This window comes from Bactrocera latifrons, unplaced genomic scaffold (assembly GCF_001853355.1).
Source record: "Bactrocera latifrons isolate USDA-ARS-PBARC rearing strain unplaced genomic scaffold, ASM185335v1 scaffold_220, whole genome shotgun sequence".
Classification (NCBI taxonomy): Eukaryota; Metazoa; Arthropoda; class Insecta; order Diptera; family Tephritidae; genus Bactrocera; species Bactrocera latifrons.
Window position 1 is genome coordinate 25,941 of NW_017535742.1, and position 17,531 is coordinate 43,471.

General features: G+C 38.2%; 1 protein-coding gene across 2 annotated transcripts in view; it reads right to left on the reverse strand.

Moving 5' to 3' along the window:
* Nucleotides 1–588: 588 nt before the first annotated feature.
* The window catches only part of LOC108968575 (SHC-transforming protein 1), a 23,448-nt gene continuing 6,505 nt past the window's right edge, over nucleotides 589–17,531 (reverse strand). For both annotated transcript variants that reach the window (XM_018932695.1, XM_018932694.1), the window contains exons 2-7: nucleotides 6,564–6,799; nucleotides 5,561–5,631; nucleotides 2,143–2,374; nucleotides 1,853–2,004; nucleotides 1,391–1,776; nucleotides 589–1,311 (exon numbers count right to left, since the gene is read on the reverse strand). In XM_018932695.1, coding sequence (XP_018788240.1) covers nucleotides 857–1,311; nucleotides 1,391–1,776; nucleotides 1,853–2,004; nucleotides 2,143–2,374; nucleotides 5,561–5,631; nucleotides 6,564–6,665 — 1,398 coding nt within the window. In that variant the 5' untranslated portion in view covers nucleotides 6,666–6,799 and the 3' untranslated portion in view covers nucleotides 589–856. The remainder of the gene's footprint in view (nucleotides 1,312–1,390; nucleotides 1,777–1,852; nucleotides 2,005–2,142; nucleotides 2,375–5,560; nucleotides 5,632–6,563; nucleotides 6,800–17,531) is intronic.

The following is a 17,531-nucleotide window of genomic DNA, read 5'->3' on the forward strand; positions in this document are numbered from 1 at the left end:
ATGGAGCCACAAAAGCTCCAAAAAAAAAAAAAAAATGCGATCGTCAATGTATTAAAATGTTGTGCATGTATTGTTGAGAGATTAATTATTGTAAATAAAATAAAAAAATTTAAAATACACAAAAAAAAATTTAAATTATATAAAGATCGAAAAGAAATTTAACTTCGGCTGCACCGAAGCATTAATACCCTACACATTTGCAATGCATAGCAAAACTGAGTATAAACATTATTTTTTTCTAATGTTGATCGTCCAATTTGTATGGCAGCTGGCTGCAAAATTGCGCCGATCTGAATAATTTGTGAAAAATTGTGGGAATTATGAAGTTTTCCATACTAGAACTTCACTCTGATCGGTCAGTTTATGCTATATGCTATCGACAATTCTAACAAATGATCAGCTTATTAGAGAGAAAAGGACATGAGCTTAATTTCAGATCGATAAAACAAAAACTATCTATAGTTTTATGCAGACAGACATACGAACAAGACTAAATCAAGTCAAAAATAATATTATTTACTATAAAATTGAAAGAAAAGATATACATTTTTTTTTTATATAAAATACTAACAAATGTGCGTTTAATTGATGAAAAGTAAAATACTAAAAATAACAACCAAAAATACAATTGAAAGCATTTAATAAAAACATAAAAAAAAATATTTCTCAAAATTTACGAAAATTATGCGCATAACACTACACATACAAAATACATTCTGATACAGACACTTTTTCACGTTTTGTCCACGTTGCGTGCAATTTAAAACTAACTAGTACTTACTAACGACTATATATGTATGTATATACTTAATCAGTAAGAATCTCAACATTTTCTACAGGCTCACGTGGGGGTTCATCAAGAATTCACAATTGAACGCGCATGGTGTGCATGTTGCTGTTGTTGTTGTTGCTGTGTGTGATGATGATGATGCGCTGCAATTGCTGTTTGTGCTTGTTGTTGCTGTGCGGCCGTTTGCCGTAACACGGGATTGCGTAATACCAATTCGGAATCTTCGGAAATGATCGGCAAAGCATTGGCCCAATGATAGTTTATCAAATGGCTAATACTGTCGAATATGCGATCCTTTGTGCGCACCACGCCTTCCGGGTCGATTAGCAGCAGATGCTTGGGTGTCTTCACCTCCAAACCGGTAAGCACGTATTGACCATGTTTACCCTGTGACTCGCGTACGAGAAAATCACCATCGTTTTCGAGCATACCCTCGGCAATTTGACGACTGATGCCCGCATGGAACCACAGTTCGGTGTTGAGTTGTGAACGCTGCACTTCGGCGGACAGCGAAAAGGGTTCTATGTGAAGAAAAATTATAGATAGCGGTTCAGTGTTTGGTTTGGTTAGTGGCTTGGGAACTTGTTGTAGTATACTCACGCATATCGAAGACGTCACGCACGGGTGCTTGCGGTTGCGCACAAGCGCCCTCTGTATCGGCCATGGGGTCGAAATTACTGAGATTCATTTTGGTCGTGGTCTGATCTGGCGGTGGACTATTTAGGTCGATGAGATTACTGCTGAGACGATCGCGTGGCTTCTTCAAATTCAGCTGACCCACTTGGTGTTGAGGTAATTGTGTTTGTTGCTGCTGCTGTAGTTGTAGTTGTTGTTGCTGCTGTTGGTGTTGCAGCAGCAATTGCTTTTGCAATTCCGGCGGCAGATCGTTCTCGCTTAACAAGTCCGGCGGTAATTTGTCGGGCAAATCATTGTAGTAGTCCTTGATATTCTCCGCCGGCGTGTTGAGGTTCAAAACAGCTTGGCTTCTGTGAGTTATGACAGAATTTATTAAAGTTTATTTATATATAAAACAACCGAAGCTTAAATATACTTTCTACTCACTTCAAGTGCTTGATTGCATTAAAGCGCAACATGAACGCTTTGCCGATTGTCAATATTAAGTCTTCGCTCTGTCCGCCGATGCACTCGAGCACGTAGCAGGCGCGCCACTCGTCCTCATTCTTCGCGATGTACGCCAGAAAGTCCAAAGTGTCCTGTGAATAGCAAACGCAAATAGTATCTAGCAACAAAAGCAATAATCAGCGCCGGCACACATACCATCACAGTATGTGCACGTCGCAAGCATTCAAATTAAGTGCAAATAAGTGTATGGTATGTAAACGGTTGCTTACCGAATCGCCGCCGGATGCAAAAGAGATGTGTGGCATATTGTGGCTGGCTATGCGTTGGCCCGTCTCGGCGTTCACCAAATCCAGCGCACGACTTGACACGTTGATGATGACGTTTGTGCCGGCATTCTGCATGTGCGGCCGATCCGAGATGTAGTGCAATATCTTCTTGTCCACGCGCCGCTTGCCGGCCGATTTGAGGCCAGCCGCTGCACAGACACGATTGATGCATTCTCTGTGTTGTTTGGAATGAAAATTTATTTGAATTTATTTCGTTTATTAAGGCTTTATTAAAAATAATGTGAAGATGTCCTAAAAATTCTAATAATTCGAGCGATGCTTCTTGTCTCTTGACGTCTCCTATCGAACATTTACAGTGAGGCCTATATGCTCCCTGTTAAGGAGCATTATGAACTCCTCTTCAAGGAGTTTCTGCGGGGTGTTTCAGTAGAAACCATTCCAACAGTCATCTGTTTCAAGCATAACCGTCTTATAGGAGTATAAAGAGGATCTTCCTCAACTACGTCGACGACATAAAATAATACATCGACCAGACTTCGCACTCAACTAACTACAGACATGCTCTGACCTCCATTCACAGTGCAACCATAAACACTGTCACCGACTACCTCTCGGTGAATGGCGTACTTGGGGTCAAACCACCACATATTTCAGAGGACAAGCTCGAGTTGCCTCGATAATCCAGAGTAACCGCAGCGTCGTTCCGGATACTTTAGCTAGTTAAACTCCTACTTATCCAGAATCTACCTCGACATACTAAATAAATGTCCAGCATGTAACGGGTACCCGCACTACTAATGAGCGCGAAACTACTAGACGTGTACATTCCCTTTAAAGCCTAAGACTCCTAGCTCATAATTCTCACAATAGGGACATTAATGAATAAGTCTTTGGTTTTACGGTCATCTTCTGTTGTGAAAGTATGAGGAAACCGGCACCAACACCACCCTAAGCCAAGATGTTGAGGTTCCCGTGCTGACGGCTGACGACAGTCGGGTCTAAGTAACCGGAACGAACTCTAATTTTTATCCAGCCAAGGACTGTCAGCTCGGCACCATTCTTCGAAATTACTTCTGGAATGCTACAACAACACAAAGACATCCAGGAGAGCTCCCGGATGTAGCGCAGCGGTACCAAGTACCCTAAACACAAATGTGGAATCCTCCACCACCAAATAATTCATCAGTACCAACCAAAGTACAGTGGAAAATCCGCATAAAAAGGAAGGAATCCTTAAAACAAGTGTACGAAAGCTATCGGGTGATTTTTTTGAGGTTAGGATTTTCATGCATTAGTATTTGACAGATCACGTGGGATATCAGACATGGTGTCAAAGAGAAAGATGCTCAGTATGCTTTGACATTTCATCATGAATAGACTTACTAACGAGCAACGCTTGCAAATCATTGAATTTTATTACCAAAATCAGTGTTCGGTTCGAAATGTGTTTTATCGACAAATTTTGTTCAGCGATGAGGCTCATTTCTGGTTGAATGGCTACGTAAATAAGCAAAATTGCCGCATTTGGGGTGAAGAGCAACCAGAAGCCGTTCAAGAACTGCCCATGCATCCCGAAAAATGCACTGTTTGGTGTGGTTTATACGCTGGTGGAATCATTGGACCGTATTTTTTCAAAGATGCCGTTGGACGCAACGTTACGGTGAATGGCGATCGCTATCGTTCGATGCTAACAAACTTTTTGTTGCCAAAAATGGAAGAACTGAACTTGGTTGACATGTGGTTTCAACAAGATGGCGCTACATGCCACACAGCTCGCGATTCTATGGCCATTTTGAGGGAAAACTTCGGAGAACAATTCATCTCAAGAAATGGACCCGTAAGTTGGCCACCAAGATCATGCGATTTAACGCCTTTAGACTATTTTTTGTGGGGCTACGTCAAGTCTAAAGTCTACAGAAATAAGCCAGCAACTATTCCAGCTTTGGAAGACAACATTTCCGAAGAAATTCGGGCTATTCCGGCCGAAATGCTCGAAAAAGTTGCCCAAAATTGGACTTTCCGAATGGACCACCTAAGACGCAGCCGCGGTCAACATTTAAATGAAATTATCTTCAAAAAGTAAATGTCATGAACCAATCTAACGTTTCAAATAAAGAACCGATGAGATTTTGCAAATTTTATGCGTTTTTTTTTTTAAAAAAGTTATCAAGCTCTTAAAAAATCACCCGATATTATTATCCAAGGCAAAGCTACTTTATCCGAAGAAATTGTTCAGATCGGATCACCATAGCATATAGCTGCCATAAAAACTCATCGTTCAAACTTTAGACTTTGTATGGAAAATTTTTTTATTCCACGAGATATCTTTACGAAATTCGGCAAGGATTTTTGTCTAAGATAATGTTACAATCTCCGAGCAAATTATTTATATCGGATCACTATAGCATATAGCTATCGTACAAACTGATAAATCAATAACAAGTTCTTGTATGGAAAACTTTTTCATGTGACAGTACCAGTGATAGTACCAGAGTTCATTCTTTATAAAGGGTTTCCTAAAATTAACGCAGGATGGCCAAGGCTCATGTTGCGGGCGCCTCCGTTGACGAAGAGAACATAAAGCACCAAAAGCAGGTAGTAGAGGAATATGAAAGTTTCCTGAAAAGGAAACAACAAGAAGCGCATGTCGAAACCCGGAAGCAGGCAGGTTCCCAGAAATGGAATCGCTCACAGCGACGGGAACTCTACCCAAAAAAGCTCAAAGCGAGCAAGAGACAACACAGATGGATGGAGATCGACGTCAAATTGTCGAATCTAGTTTCGAATTAAGTTTTTGACTCCTAGGAAACCCTCAGGGGTTATCATCAAGTATGCGGACCAGACCTCCTTGGCTTCAACCAAATTTGGAATTTGTGCGTAGAATGAATAAAGTCGGGTGAAAACTGGCCCTAGATTCCATATAACTAACAGGCCTTATGCATCGGAAGGTACTTCTCTGGCTTTAATCTTTGCAAGAGTATGAAATGTTTGGTTATACTTAGCTCTTTCTTACTTGTTTTCTTTTTATAACTATACTTTGGTATAAGTGACCGCTGGGACTTTACTCAAGCTCATTGCAAGTTCAATGTAGTTGGAAAATCTTCTTATCCGACTTAATTTCCCTTTTCTTTCGTGTAATATCCGCTTTCGTCGGAAATATGCGCCTTGTCATATCGTTTTACCTTACCTCCCTGCCACAAAACTTGCACCAACGCCACACTAGCTTAGGTCATCAAGTGCAGCGACCATAAAATACAAATCCTTACCCACTAAATCCCGCTTATACTTTAAAACCAACATACAAACTTATGCTAACCACAAATTTGTATGGCTGCCCTTTGAGCTACTAAGTATTTACATATATTTTAAAATAGGAATAAGTATCTAAGTGTGTACTCACCGCGCAACTTTGGTTCTCGTTTCGAAGTTCAGCAATTTCATTGAAGTTTTCACCTCCACGCAGCCGGTGTACTGAGAAGAGAAAAAAGAAAACGAAAATACGAGTAGTGAAAAAGTGAGTGCTTCTGCTGGTGGATTGCGGTTAGAATGCCGACTGCAAATACTACCGAGTCAGTCAAATAGAAGAAGAAGATATTCAAGCAGGTGGCAAGGCAGTGAGGTGTAGAACATACATATGTCTGTCAGAATGAATTGGAGCTTGAGAAGCAGGTGGGCAACAAGTACGCCTCAAAATGCAACGCAAGCAAACAAAAGAAATTTTACTACGCGCTTAAAACGAAATTAAATAAAAAGAAGAAAATAACCACCGACGACGGTGTAGAAAGATGGGTAAGTACTTCAGCGCAAAGCTGAATGAATGCGCACACAAAGGGCAGCAGCGAGCGGCGAGCGTAGGAAATGAACGACGACGACATTGGCATTGGCGCTGGTAGATGCCAATAGCAAAAAAAAAGAAAGGAAAATAAAAAACCAAAAGCATAGATGAGTGCTTCAGAACAGCTGTAAACCAGTAGCGTGTGAGTTAAGCAGCCAACGGCAGCAGCGGAAGTAAGGCAGCAAATGCGGTGCAGCGAAAGAAGGAAGTGACTCTTGAAAATATGAAAAGTATGCCTGTAACCGAGAAGTAGGAGTGAACGCCAACAACAGCATCCTCAGCATAAGGCTGGCAAGCAACGTGCATTGAACTCTGGGTAAACAATACAAAACGCTCGCACAATAGTACACGCAGCGTCGCCAAAGGAGGAAGCAGGAAATGCATAAAGCAAATGCCGCAATGCGCTGCAATTCATGTTCTACTACCAAACAGAACCCAACCAAACCAGCCAAAAGGTTGCTTGCTTGTCGACAGGATGCCGCTGGCTGTTGTGATTATGCGCTCGGCTCAATGGCGACAGGAAGACGCAGCAGCGGCAAAGCTGCACATCGTGTAATTTGATACTCACCCGCACATTGAAGGAGACACCCTGCTCCATGATCAGCTCATCGGGATAAGCGCAACCTTCGTTGGCAACGCCTCCATTGGCCTCACAGCCGTTGCGTGGCATTTTGCCGTCCTTTACAGTGGAAAATTCCGACTCCTCTGTGAATTTATAATATTCCGTTGATTTTATGGCAGAAATTCACATTTATTGTGCGTATTCGCTTTTCGTTATTGTTGTAGTCGAATCGTCGGTGGAATCTGCAAGAAAAAAAAAAGATGGGAAAATGTTGCCAATTAACATTTAATTAATTAATTAAAGAAATTGATGTATAGTGATATTTGCTGTTATCATAATGATAAAGCGAATAACGCTCCAAAGGAGGCTTTGTGGCAGAACGATGAAAGCTGAATGTTTGTTGGTAGAACAATGCGGCTCGTAAAACAATTCAGATATATGTATATACGAGTAATAGACCTCTGGCTTAAGTCGCAAGGTATTCGGTTTCGCCCCACCGGGGTGAGTGGTACTGTATAAAACTCCTGTTGTGGTTGTAGCGACAGAAAAGTTTTCTGAAGTCATTTCGAGGAATGGTGCCGATTTGACAGCTTTTGATCCAATGAAAATACGGATCTGTTCCGGTTACTTAGACTCGACTGTCGTGGGAACGTGTATCGTAGTCCATATGCGGGTTGCTAAAGGTTGGATGCGTGCGATGACCATGAGCAGTTATCTCCTAACACAATACGTTGCAGCCAGGGGCTAATTCGCTCTAAGAATCATGGGCTTCTGGCGCGGCGGACTTTTCTTATTCTGCTATGAGAACAGAGACCCGCCACTCTTCCCGATGAGCTAAGATTGTAAGATAAAAACTATCAACAAATAGTCTAAGGTGTCATGCGACTGTTCTGCTCATTGTATGATTTGCAGTCAGCAAGTTAGTTCCGCTGTATTCGAACGGAGTCTTCCCAATACTGGGCTGTTTTGGGAAGTAAGACGGTGGCCTTACCGCATCATGGGGCTCTGGCTCGGCAGATCTTTATATTCACCTTTGAAAACAGAGTCTCGACACCTCATTGCGATGAGCTAAGGTTGTAAGATGTCTGCAATTTCTAATTGATTCGTAAAATATAAGCTTCTTTGCTGAATATACCGAATTTTTGCAGAAAGACCATCCGTGTTAATTATTTACAACTTCGCGCAATTTGTACATGATACATAAGAAAATATGATTAGGTCCATCACCGTCTGACTTGTAAGATATACAGGCCAAGGGTATAATTCTTGGGTAATTTAACAATACTACCATACAAAAACTACTCACACCTGCCACTCGCCAAATTGATGAGTTGAGATAGCAAAAAAATCCTCAACTTCCAAAGCTGACTTTGGACTTCATAGTGGACGCAGTTCTTATCTTTTTAAGTGGAGGGTTCCAAACCCTTCGCCTTCTCACTTTGGCTTGTTTTCAAGCGAATGTTTTTTTTGGCTAATCTGATAATACTTGCTATTAAAGTCGTGAGTTGCTTGAGCCAGATGTAAAAGAATCGTTTCTGTCCACTCCCAAGTGAATGACGCTTAGAGAACTTTCCTCACTTACATGAACTTCTACACATGTCTTCATTCTCCCTCGGCTATAACCGCGCAAACGGTACCTACTCCAATAAGAAAGAAGTTCTTACCACACTAAAGTCTCAAAAGTTTATTACTGCTTTGGTTCCGTTTAGGTGTAAACTTCGGTGAAGAAGTATCGCATAAGAAAAGAAGCTGCTATTCTTGATAATAGATAAATATTTATATTCACTGCAACCCAGACAGATATTAGGTGAGAAAAATGTCTCTATTTATGTAGATGTAAGTTATTTTATCAACACCCCAAGCCTACGACTGCTACAAAGCCATCAAAGACGGTCGACAGATCGTTGAAGATATGCCTCGTTGTGGACAAATGAAAATCTTAAAAAAGTGAGGGATATGGTGGATATTTTGGCTATGAAACGCGTTCTTCCGATAAAGCTGAATTTTTTCGAATAGAGAACCTGATGGGCTCTTGGAACATGGTTGATCGAGCGAATTCCACCCCCAAAATCATGGAGAGCGTTATAACTGCCGATAAGACATGGGGTTATGAGTTTGACCCGTTACCGCTCGGTGGAACCCATTTAAAACAAAATTCGCTGAAGGAGATGAAGCCGACACTAAAAAGTGCTTATGAAAAGTGTTTCGAGGACTGGAAAAGTCGTTGGTATAAGTATATTACATCTGGTGGGGATTACTTTGAAGTCGACAAAATAAATATTGATGAATAATTAAACATTTTGCGTTCTATTTACCATTTCCGGGTACTTTTTCACAATGTATATTGAAATATTCATTGAATATATAAAAATAAAGCATTATATGTTTATCGACAAAAATTTTCCGCTTGAAATACGCATTCGGACATTTTCCAGTATAATTTTCCACAATTTCCATTATTCTAATTATTAAAGCAAAATTGAGATGGCATCAATGATAGTTAATTCTGCTTCATACTCGGAAAGGAATATCCGCGCGGAATATTAATTTAATTTATAATTATTGCCACAGTTGTTATTTATATTTCAGCGAATGGGTGTGTGTTTGGTGGCTTTAAAGAGCGTGGACAAGTGTAATGTAAAGTGAGAGCTGTCAGCGCACGGCTGAGGGCAACTGATTACTATGTATAATGGTTGTTATGGTTGGCCAGCCGACCGTCAGTTGGAAACTCAAGCCGACATTGGTAAACAAAAAACATGAACCGACAATCGGGAGGTTGATGTGCGTCACTTGTATGCGAGAACAAATGTAACCAAATGCAACCGTCAGGTAAAGGATTAGAAAGATAAACAACAAACAAAGTTGGTTAACCATTTTAACATTAATTACTGCATAATTAAGTAATTAAATATAGATAAACGAGGAGTATATAGCATCATACCTAAAAATATGTGTAGTTATATGTATATATATACATATACATTTGACATTACAAAAGCGGTCAACAATGATCGAAGTTGGTGAATGGTGGATCCATTTGTATTCCGGAAAAACAAACACAGAAATGAATGAAAGCAATGTAGACAACAAAAACCCAGCTGTACAATAGCTAAATGCGCTGACTAGGCGTCAGTGTGTACTCGCCCCCAACTCTGGACAGCGCTCACAGACAATGCAAAAACAGAGTTTAAAAGCAAAAGTAAAGAAAAAATGCAGGATTTTCGCGTTAATTACAGCACCAGCCCTAAGGTTGATGATTTAAATTTTTAATTTTCCACAGTGCCGTCGGCAATTACTCATCATCGAGTCGGTGCTGTTGAAATGCGGAATGCTACGAGTTGTGCCCGTGCTCATTGGAATTTCCTTGAAAAGATATGTATATGGATATATAATATAAATAAATAAATTTATGGTATATATATACTATTCATCCATGTAAGAGCAAATTGGAAGTGCCGGCTCTGAAGACTTTTTATATGTAGGTACTTGAATAAAGTAGTGAGGAAATACCATTCTTGAACATGATAAGAATATCATACATAATTACATACTTGCATATGTATGCGTTTGAGGTTGAGCCAAAAAACTAAGCTATCGAATTTATGGGTTGAAATAAACTTATATATAGATAAAAGTCAATCTCATAGTTTAGCTTAATTTTTAAAGGTGTCGGTGAGCATTCAAAGTTTCTCACATAAAAGGTGATCTATTTCGTTTAGACGAAGTCTTTCCATGATAAAATGCTAAACAATACTGAAAAAATTAACGTGACAGCATGACAACAACAAAAAAAAAAAAAAAATAATAATAAAACACGAATTCTTGTAAAGGTAAAATTTCCTGAAAAATGTACTTTAAGGATATTTTTTCAAATCAAAAACTTGTACAGTAGAACGCTTTTCAAAGCGAAAAAATGGTAAGTACTACGAAAACAGACGAGAACAAATTTCCCGCATAAATAACATATAAAAAATATTTCTTGTTCCTTAAATTTTGAACTGTTTAAGAGAAAAATATGAATTCTTGTAAAACTTTAAATTTCCCAAAAAATTTAATTTAGGGATATTTTTCCAAATCGAAAATTCGTATAGTTAAAAGCTTTGTAAAGTTAAAAGATTTGTTAGTACTCCCAAAACAGACGAGAGCAAAATTTCCCATATAAATAACTCGTAAAAAAATAATTTTTTAAATTAAATTTTGAACTGTTTAAGAAATAAAACACGAATTTTTGCAAAACTTTAAATTTCCCAAAAAATATAGTATAGGGATAGTTTTCCAAATCGAAAACTCGTATAGTTAAAAGCTTTGTAAAGTGAACAAAATTGTTAGTACTACGAAAGCGAATTCCACTACTATACAATATGCCTTAAACTTAAACCTAAACTTAAATAATGAAGTAATAGTTCACATACATACATACATCCATATGTACGTACAATATGTACGTACATACATATATAGCTATAAAATAATAATTTAAAACAAAGAATAAAACTGGGAACATATGATACTCACGCTTACACATGCATACATACTATTCCCTTATTTTCATATTTTCAACTTTAATTGAAGTCAACAGTATTGTTTTTGTTATCATTTGTGCCGGCGGCGCGGTCATTCATTGAGCAACACTCACATGTGATTAAAACAACAACAACAGCAATAATGGTAATTTTGTATTTTTTTGGGTGGGGGCACAATGCGGTGTCATCACTCAGCCATTTATTTACATTCATATACAATATTTATGTATGTACAAGTATATACTGTATTTACATATAGGCATATGTGTGCTTATTATTACTATTTTTATTTTTTATAGCCACTTTTATGCCATTGCAACAACAAAGTGCCGATAGAATGATGCATCGTTCTTTGTGTGTGAAGCTCTGCGTAATCGCCCTCAATTAAGTGCTCTGTTGTTAGTGGCAAAGTACGAGGTCAATTTGATAAGTATGGCAGTGGACAGTAGAACAAGAATGTCAACAACGAAAATTTGTATTTACGAAAGTTTTTGCGTTACAAAAGTTATTTTTGAATTATAAAACAATTCTGCATACAAAAATAACCGGTTTTGAGCGACCACTCAGCTGATATACCTGTGAAATGTTAAAACTTCCAATACAAACATGTTGTTAGTGTCCGCAATACAAACACACACATGTCAGAAATGGTAACCTTGACTGGAAATACTTTCATGCCGCATATTTCGGTCAAAAATAAATACTTCAAGCAGGTGTCACCGCATTAAGCTCAGAAGGAATAATTTACTTCGTACTATTGTGTCACTAATTAATCGGAATTGAAATGACGAATTGGTAAGGGCTTCCCTCAGCACTTACTATAATGCATGCGTGCATATACAATTTAACTTTTGATACATTGAACGCCGCGCTTAATCATATTAAACAAATAAAAAATTCATTATTCACCCGAATGCTTTGCATAGCAGTCCAACTGCAAAATTTTTTAAAAATAGCGGCTTGTCGGTCTTTTGTGAGTCAATGCACGATTCTCTCATCACGTTTCTGCAAAATTCATTACAACTGACGCGCTTAAATTCGCTACATATAGTATATGTTTGAGCTGCAAAATCTGTTGTGTTAATTAAAATGGGTGCAAAACTCGCAAATGACAATTTTTTAAGGCGATCGATTCGTGGCTCAACTGCTTTTACATTGTCATAATTCTGTCAATCTAACCAACAATGTTAGGTTAGGCGAGGATAAGTTATTTGTATGACTGATCGTAAGAGAGGATCGCACTTGGACTGATCAGTTCTTTGTGGAGACAGATAAAGTACTTCAATAATAAGTGCCGACAAATCATTTTGAACCCATTATAAATTTGCTTAGACACTTAATTTATATTCTCGGCACTCAGCCGGATGTTTAAAGGTATGAATTTTAGCTGTTTCAGCCTTTATCTCACATCTACACGTCAATAAAAAAAAGCACTAAGTTGCTTCTACCATTTCGTCCCCCCAGCAACTGTCCGTAGCCGCTACAGTCGGTTCCGAACGGTTCTCGGTCGTAAGCAGAACGGAATCGGATTTTTATCGTCCAAGGATTGCCAAATCGGAAGTATTCCTTCAAATAACTTCAGTAATTTTCGGCCATTGAGTTCAAGACTAGTATTGCCGCACTACTATCGTAGTCGATACTCACTTCCCTAAAGGAAGTTCGCTCTAAAGCAGTACATTACCTGTTACTTTAATGACATCAATATCGATTTGAAAAATGCCACAATAATCAGGAAGCCTTAAGCTGGTATTGCTGGGTAGTTTCTGATGTCTCCATCAACTTTCAAGCCCTAACCCATCCACGAAGAAGTTCGCAGCCCTTCTCCTTCAACCTCTTCCTCCTACCCACAACTCCCTCGCGGGTATGATGATAGGCACAAGATATATGTGTTCAATAATTCTCTCTCCTCTTCTGTTTATTACTCCCACAAGAGTTTATGTGTCAAAGGCATTATGGTTAATGCTTTGTTTTATCGATTTGCTATTGAAAAAAGTACCTCTGCTTGAATCATCCGTTAGTTTGTTATATGAACCAATGAATTGCTCTTGCGGAGAGGGTAGTAATGAAATCAGAATTCCTTTTAATTTCAAATAGTTTTCTGAGGCTTTAACCGGATCGGAGCGGTAGTAACCGGATTAAAGAACTTAGAGCACTAAGCACCTCGAGATAACCCTTGAAATTACTATGAAATTCAGTTCCCTCGACCAACATAGCAACAAAATAACGCAACGTCACTTTTGATAAGTTTAGAGGCGAAAGAAAAATTATATAATAGAAACCACTCATATTTAAACAAAATTGAGTTTTGGTTATAAAGTGGTTATATATTGGTTATCATATGGTTATAAAGTGGTTATATATTGGTTATCATATGGTTATAAAATTGGTTATATTGGCGGAAGCTGTTGCTGAAACATTGCTTTGCATCTTAAGTGACGATATGAGTTATAAGGGATAAAAAATATATAGAAATATAGCTGACTTTATAAAAAACACCCAAAGACCAGGAAGCTATTGACATGATAAAAATATTATATATCATGCTGTCGCAAATTATATAAATCAATTCTCAGGAAGTTCAGCAGTCATAAGCTTATAATTACTTCCCACTGCAACCTTCATTGTAAAATTGAGCACAAAAAAAATTGAATTGCCCAATAATTGCTTTACAATTAAATTTTCGCATAACTCGGTGGCAACAAAAAACTATAAATTAGGCAATAAACGAATTCGCCGCAACAATAACACAACAAAAAGTGAGGTGCAAATGATATGTGAGTAACAAAAATTACTTGGAAAGAGAAAATCAATAACCTTTTTCCAAGTATAATATTATTTCATAACCAAAGCATTCAGTCACTCGCTTTGACGCCCACGCAATTTCGCCTAAACATAGCATATCATACCTAAACGATGGAGGAGGCATTTAGTACACCACAAGAAACTGCTTGTTACTGACAATCATTTATTAATATCATAAATAGCCGGCGTGTCGGGGAGTTGTTCTCACACACCCAACCGCCAGCGGTCATCGCACAAAGACAATCTTATGCTGCTGCTGCACACTTTCTCACAATGCATACATTGAGCATACTTGTATCGTCTTCATCTTGTGAACTTTTGTGGCGCTTCACTGCCAGCAACATACGCTATGTTTTCTGATATTGTATGTCGAGGGTATGAGTCATGCGAAATCATATATCAGTGCTGACAAAGCAGCAACAAACAAACGCTTTATCACGCCAATACCAAGAACATTGCAGTTAGAAGCACCAATTACACACTCATATGCGTGTGCTTGCTTCTACCCAGCTGGCAGTTGTATTGTCACAGCGGCAATTAATGTTGAGAAAATGAAGGTGGCATTCGAAAAGGCGACTGTCATGACATTTTCTCTCTCTACAATGTGTGATATAGGCAAGAAATAGCTTTATTTAAGGAGTTATAGTGTTTTCCTCGGAGGATGGAGTCAGGTGTAGAAGTTTGCGCAAGTGAGGAGAGTTTTCCATTCCATTAAATTCCAAGTGAGGGAAGTTGGCCAAAAATTACTCTTTTACATATAGCTGAAGCAGCTGACGACCTCCGGTCTTTGACCAAGTATACTCTGGGTAGACAGAAAACATCCGATTGAAGGCGAACTAAAGAGAGAAGCCGAAACATCTCCTCCACAGAGTTGTGCGCTGAGTTTGGTTGACGAGCGAGGACGAAAAGATGCGGCGACTAATAGAGGGTTTCAGGACGGAGCATACTCTTCTAGAACACCCAGAGGTGATCTAGTAACCGATGCTCAATACATACTATAATTATGAAAAAACACTTCTCAAGCCTGCTAAGTGGGAGTGAAAGCATAAGGAAGCAATGCAGATGTATCTGGCAGTGAACGAGGGCAAGACGAAATATCTCCTGTCATCAAACAAACAGTCGTCGCACTCGCGACTAGGCTCCCACATTACTTTAGCATTAACATCATCCAATACAGAATAATTCTTGAGAACAAAGTTCTCTCTCGACGAACAAAAAACAAACTCTTTAAGTCACTCACTCACTCACTCACATTCCCGTCCCGCTTTATAGTGCAGAGGCACGGACGATAACAACATTTGATGAATTGGAATTACGAGAGAAAGGCAGTACACCTTACAGGATCAACAGAAGCTAAAAAAAATACCTGATCGGTTTCTAGCTCCCGAGAACAACCTCGCTCTTAACAACCGACTTTGAACCCAGGTTCATATATTAAAATAAATAAACGTCACCACCTTATGGAACCAAGAACACCATGGCTATCATATAGTACCAGCCAATAGGATATTCTTCACTTCATTTTCTGAGCAAGTTCGTCGGATGAAGTCCACTATTTCGACTATTTCTTGGTCTCTGATGTGTATCAGTGAAGACTACCTTATCTAGGCAGTTTGGCAATATGGGATGGTGGGAGTACTGCTATACCAAACTGGACAGAACATTGTACCCAACAACACAATGTGAGCATACTATAAGTGTGCAAGTTTACTAGTATTGGTGCTGTTTTTACTGGAGGTCTTGTCAGTTTAATGACACCAAATAAATAATAGTATACTAAGCTATCAGCGACGTGAAAAAAGAGAGTAAAAATCAGCAAAACACAAATGTAATAAAAAATTATCGCAAAAAAGTGTGCAATGTTGTTGTAAACCATAGGAATAATTTGCAAATACATTTTGCAAATTTCCTTATATAATTAACAGCGTAGCAGGCTGAGGTTTTCTATTATAATTTGTCGTGTCTCAATATGAGTTGGTAAAAATTATGGTAAAACATGAAAAAACGTTAATTATGGTAGCACCGAAACAATAATACCCTTCACATGTGCATTTTTTAGCAAAGGGTATAAAAAGACTTTTAATTTAATATTGAACGTTCAGTTTGTATGGCAGCTACTTAAATGTTGTAGCGATCCGATCTGAACAATTTTCCTGGAGATTGTAGCTTTGCCTTAGAAAATAATCTTTGCCAAATTTCATGAAGATATCTTGTCAAATAAAAAAGTTGTCCATACAAGCACTTGGTTTTGAACGATCACTTTGTATGACAGATATATGCTATAGTGGTCCGATCTGAAAAACTTTTTTAGCGATAATATTATTGCCTTAGGCAAGAACCCTTGTGAAATTTTGTGAAAATGTCTTGTCAAATAAAAAAGTTTTCTATACATGAACTTGATTCCGATCGTTCACTTTCTATGGCAGCTATAAGTTATAGTGATCTGATACTGGTGTTTTCGACAAATGAGCAGCGTCTTGTGAAAAAAATGATATGTGCGAAATTTCAGATAAATATCTCGAAAATTTTAGGTTTTCCAATGTCTCCTTCTGGCTGTTGCAAGTATCGTGGCACACTTAATAAACACTCTGTTCAGGGTATAAAAATATGAAAAATAGCGAAAAGATCGATTTATAATTTTATATTACAAACGGAAGCGAGTTGACTGCCAAAATAGTTTATTATTCATTCTGCGTTGAAAAACACAACGTCCCCTAATACGGATATGAAGACGCATCTGTCCAGAGTAAGCGCCACATTTTCAAGCATTCCATAAAAAGTATTGATAATAAATAGTGTTGAAAGGAATACAGAGAATATAAATTATCAATGAATATGCAATAGTTTACCGCCAACGACTTTGTATTTACATATACTTGCACATACACGCATACATATGCAAATTACTACAAAAACGCATAGCTGGCTTCCGCTGCTGCCTGCGTCACATTCAAATATGATCATTAAATTATCTTTTATGACTTTTGATAGCCAGCCACCTAATATTATTGAACATAAAAGAGAAAAATACTATTTTGCAAATATTCTTATGGCACATCTCGCCATTGAAGCCTAAACAGCGGAAGGAAGTGATCAAAATTTACGATTTTCTGAATATATATGTATATATATATATACATATGTATATGTGCTTCCTGCGAACTGAGTCATGGGATTTAGTGTGCAGAATTACTTAAACACACATACATGTGTGCATATGTATATACTTATTTATGTATGTATATAATATACATACATATATGTGTAGGTAGTTATAGTGAAGAGCTGTCTCGCATGTTGAAAACAACCATATTGAACGCGCGAGCTTATCAGTGTCAATTTGTCGCGAAAATATATGCCACTTGAATATTGGCACAAATTACGGAATAATATGACACGAAACAAAATTGACAGCTGCAATGCTGAAAAATACTTTGTATTGCGCTTGAAGTAGTTGCATTAATTAGCTGTCTATGGGTGGTGAGGCAGAGAACTTAAAACATATATAGATAAACTTAATACATATATACATATGTTTTAAGTTCTATGGGTGAGGTTAGTAGTGCGCAATTTGTACGAGGTATGTGTAAGGTTTGAAGATATAGAATATTTTGTTTCTACGCAGAAAATAAAAAATCAATAAAAAAAA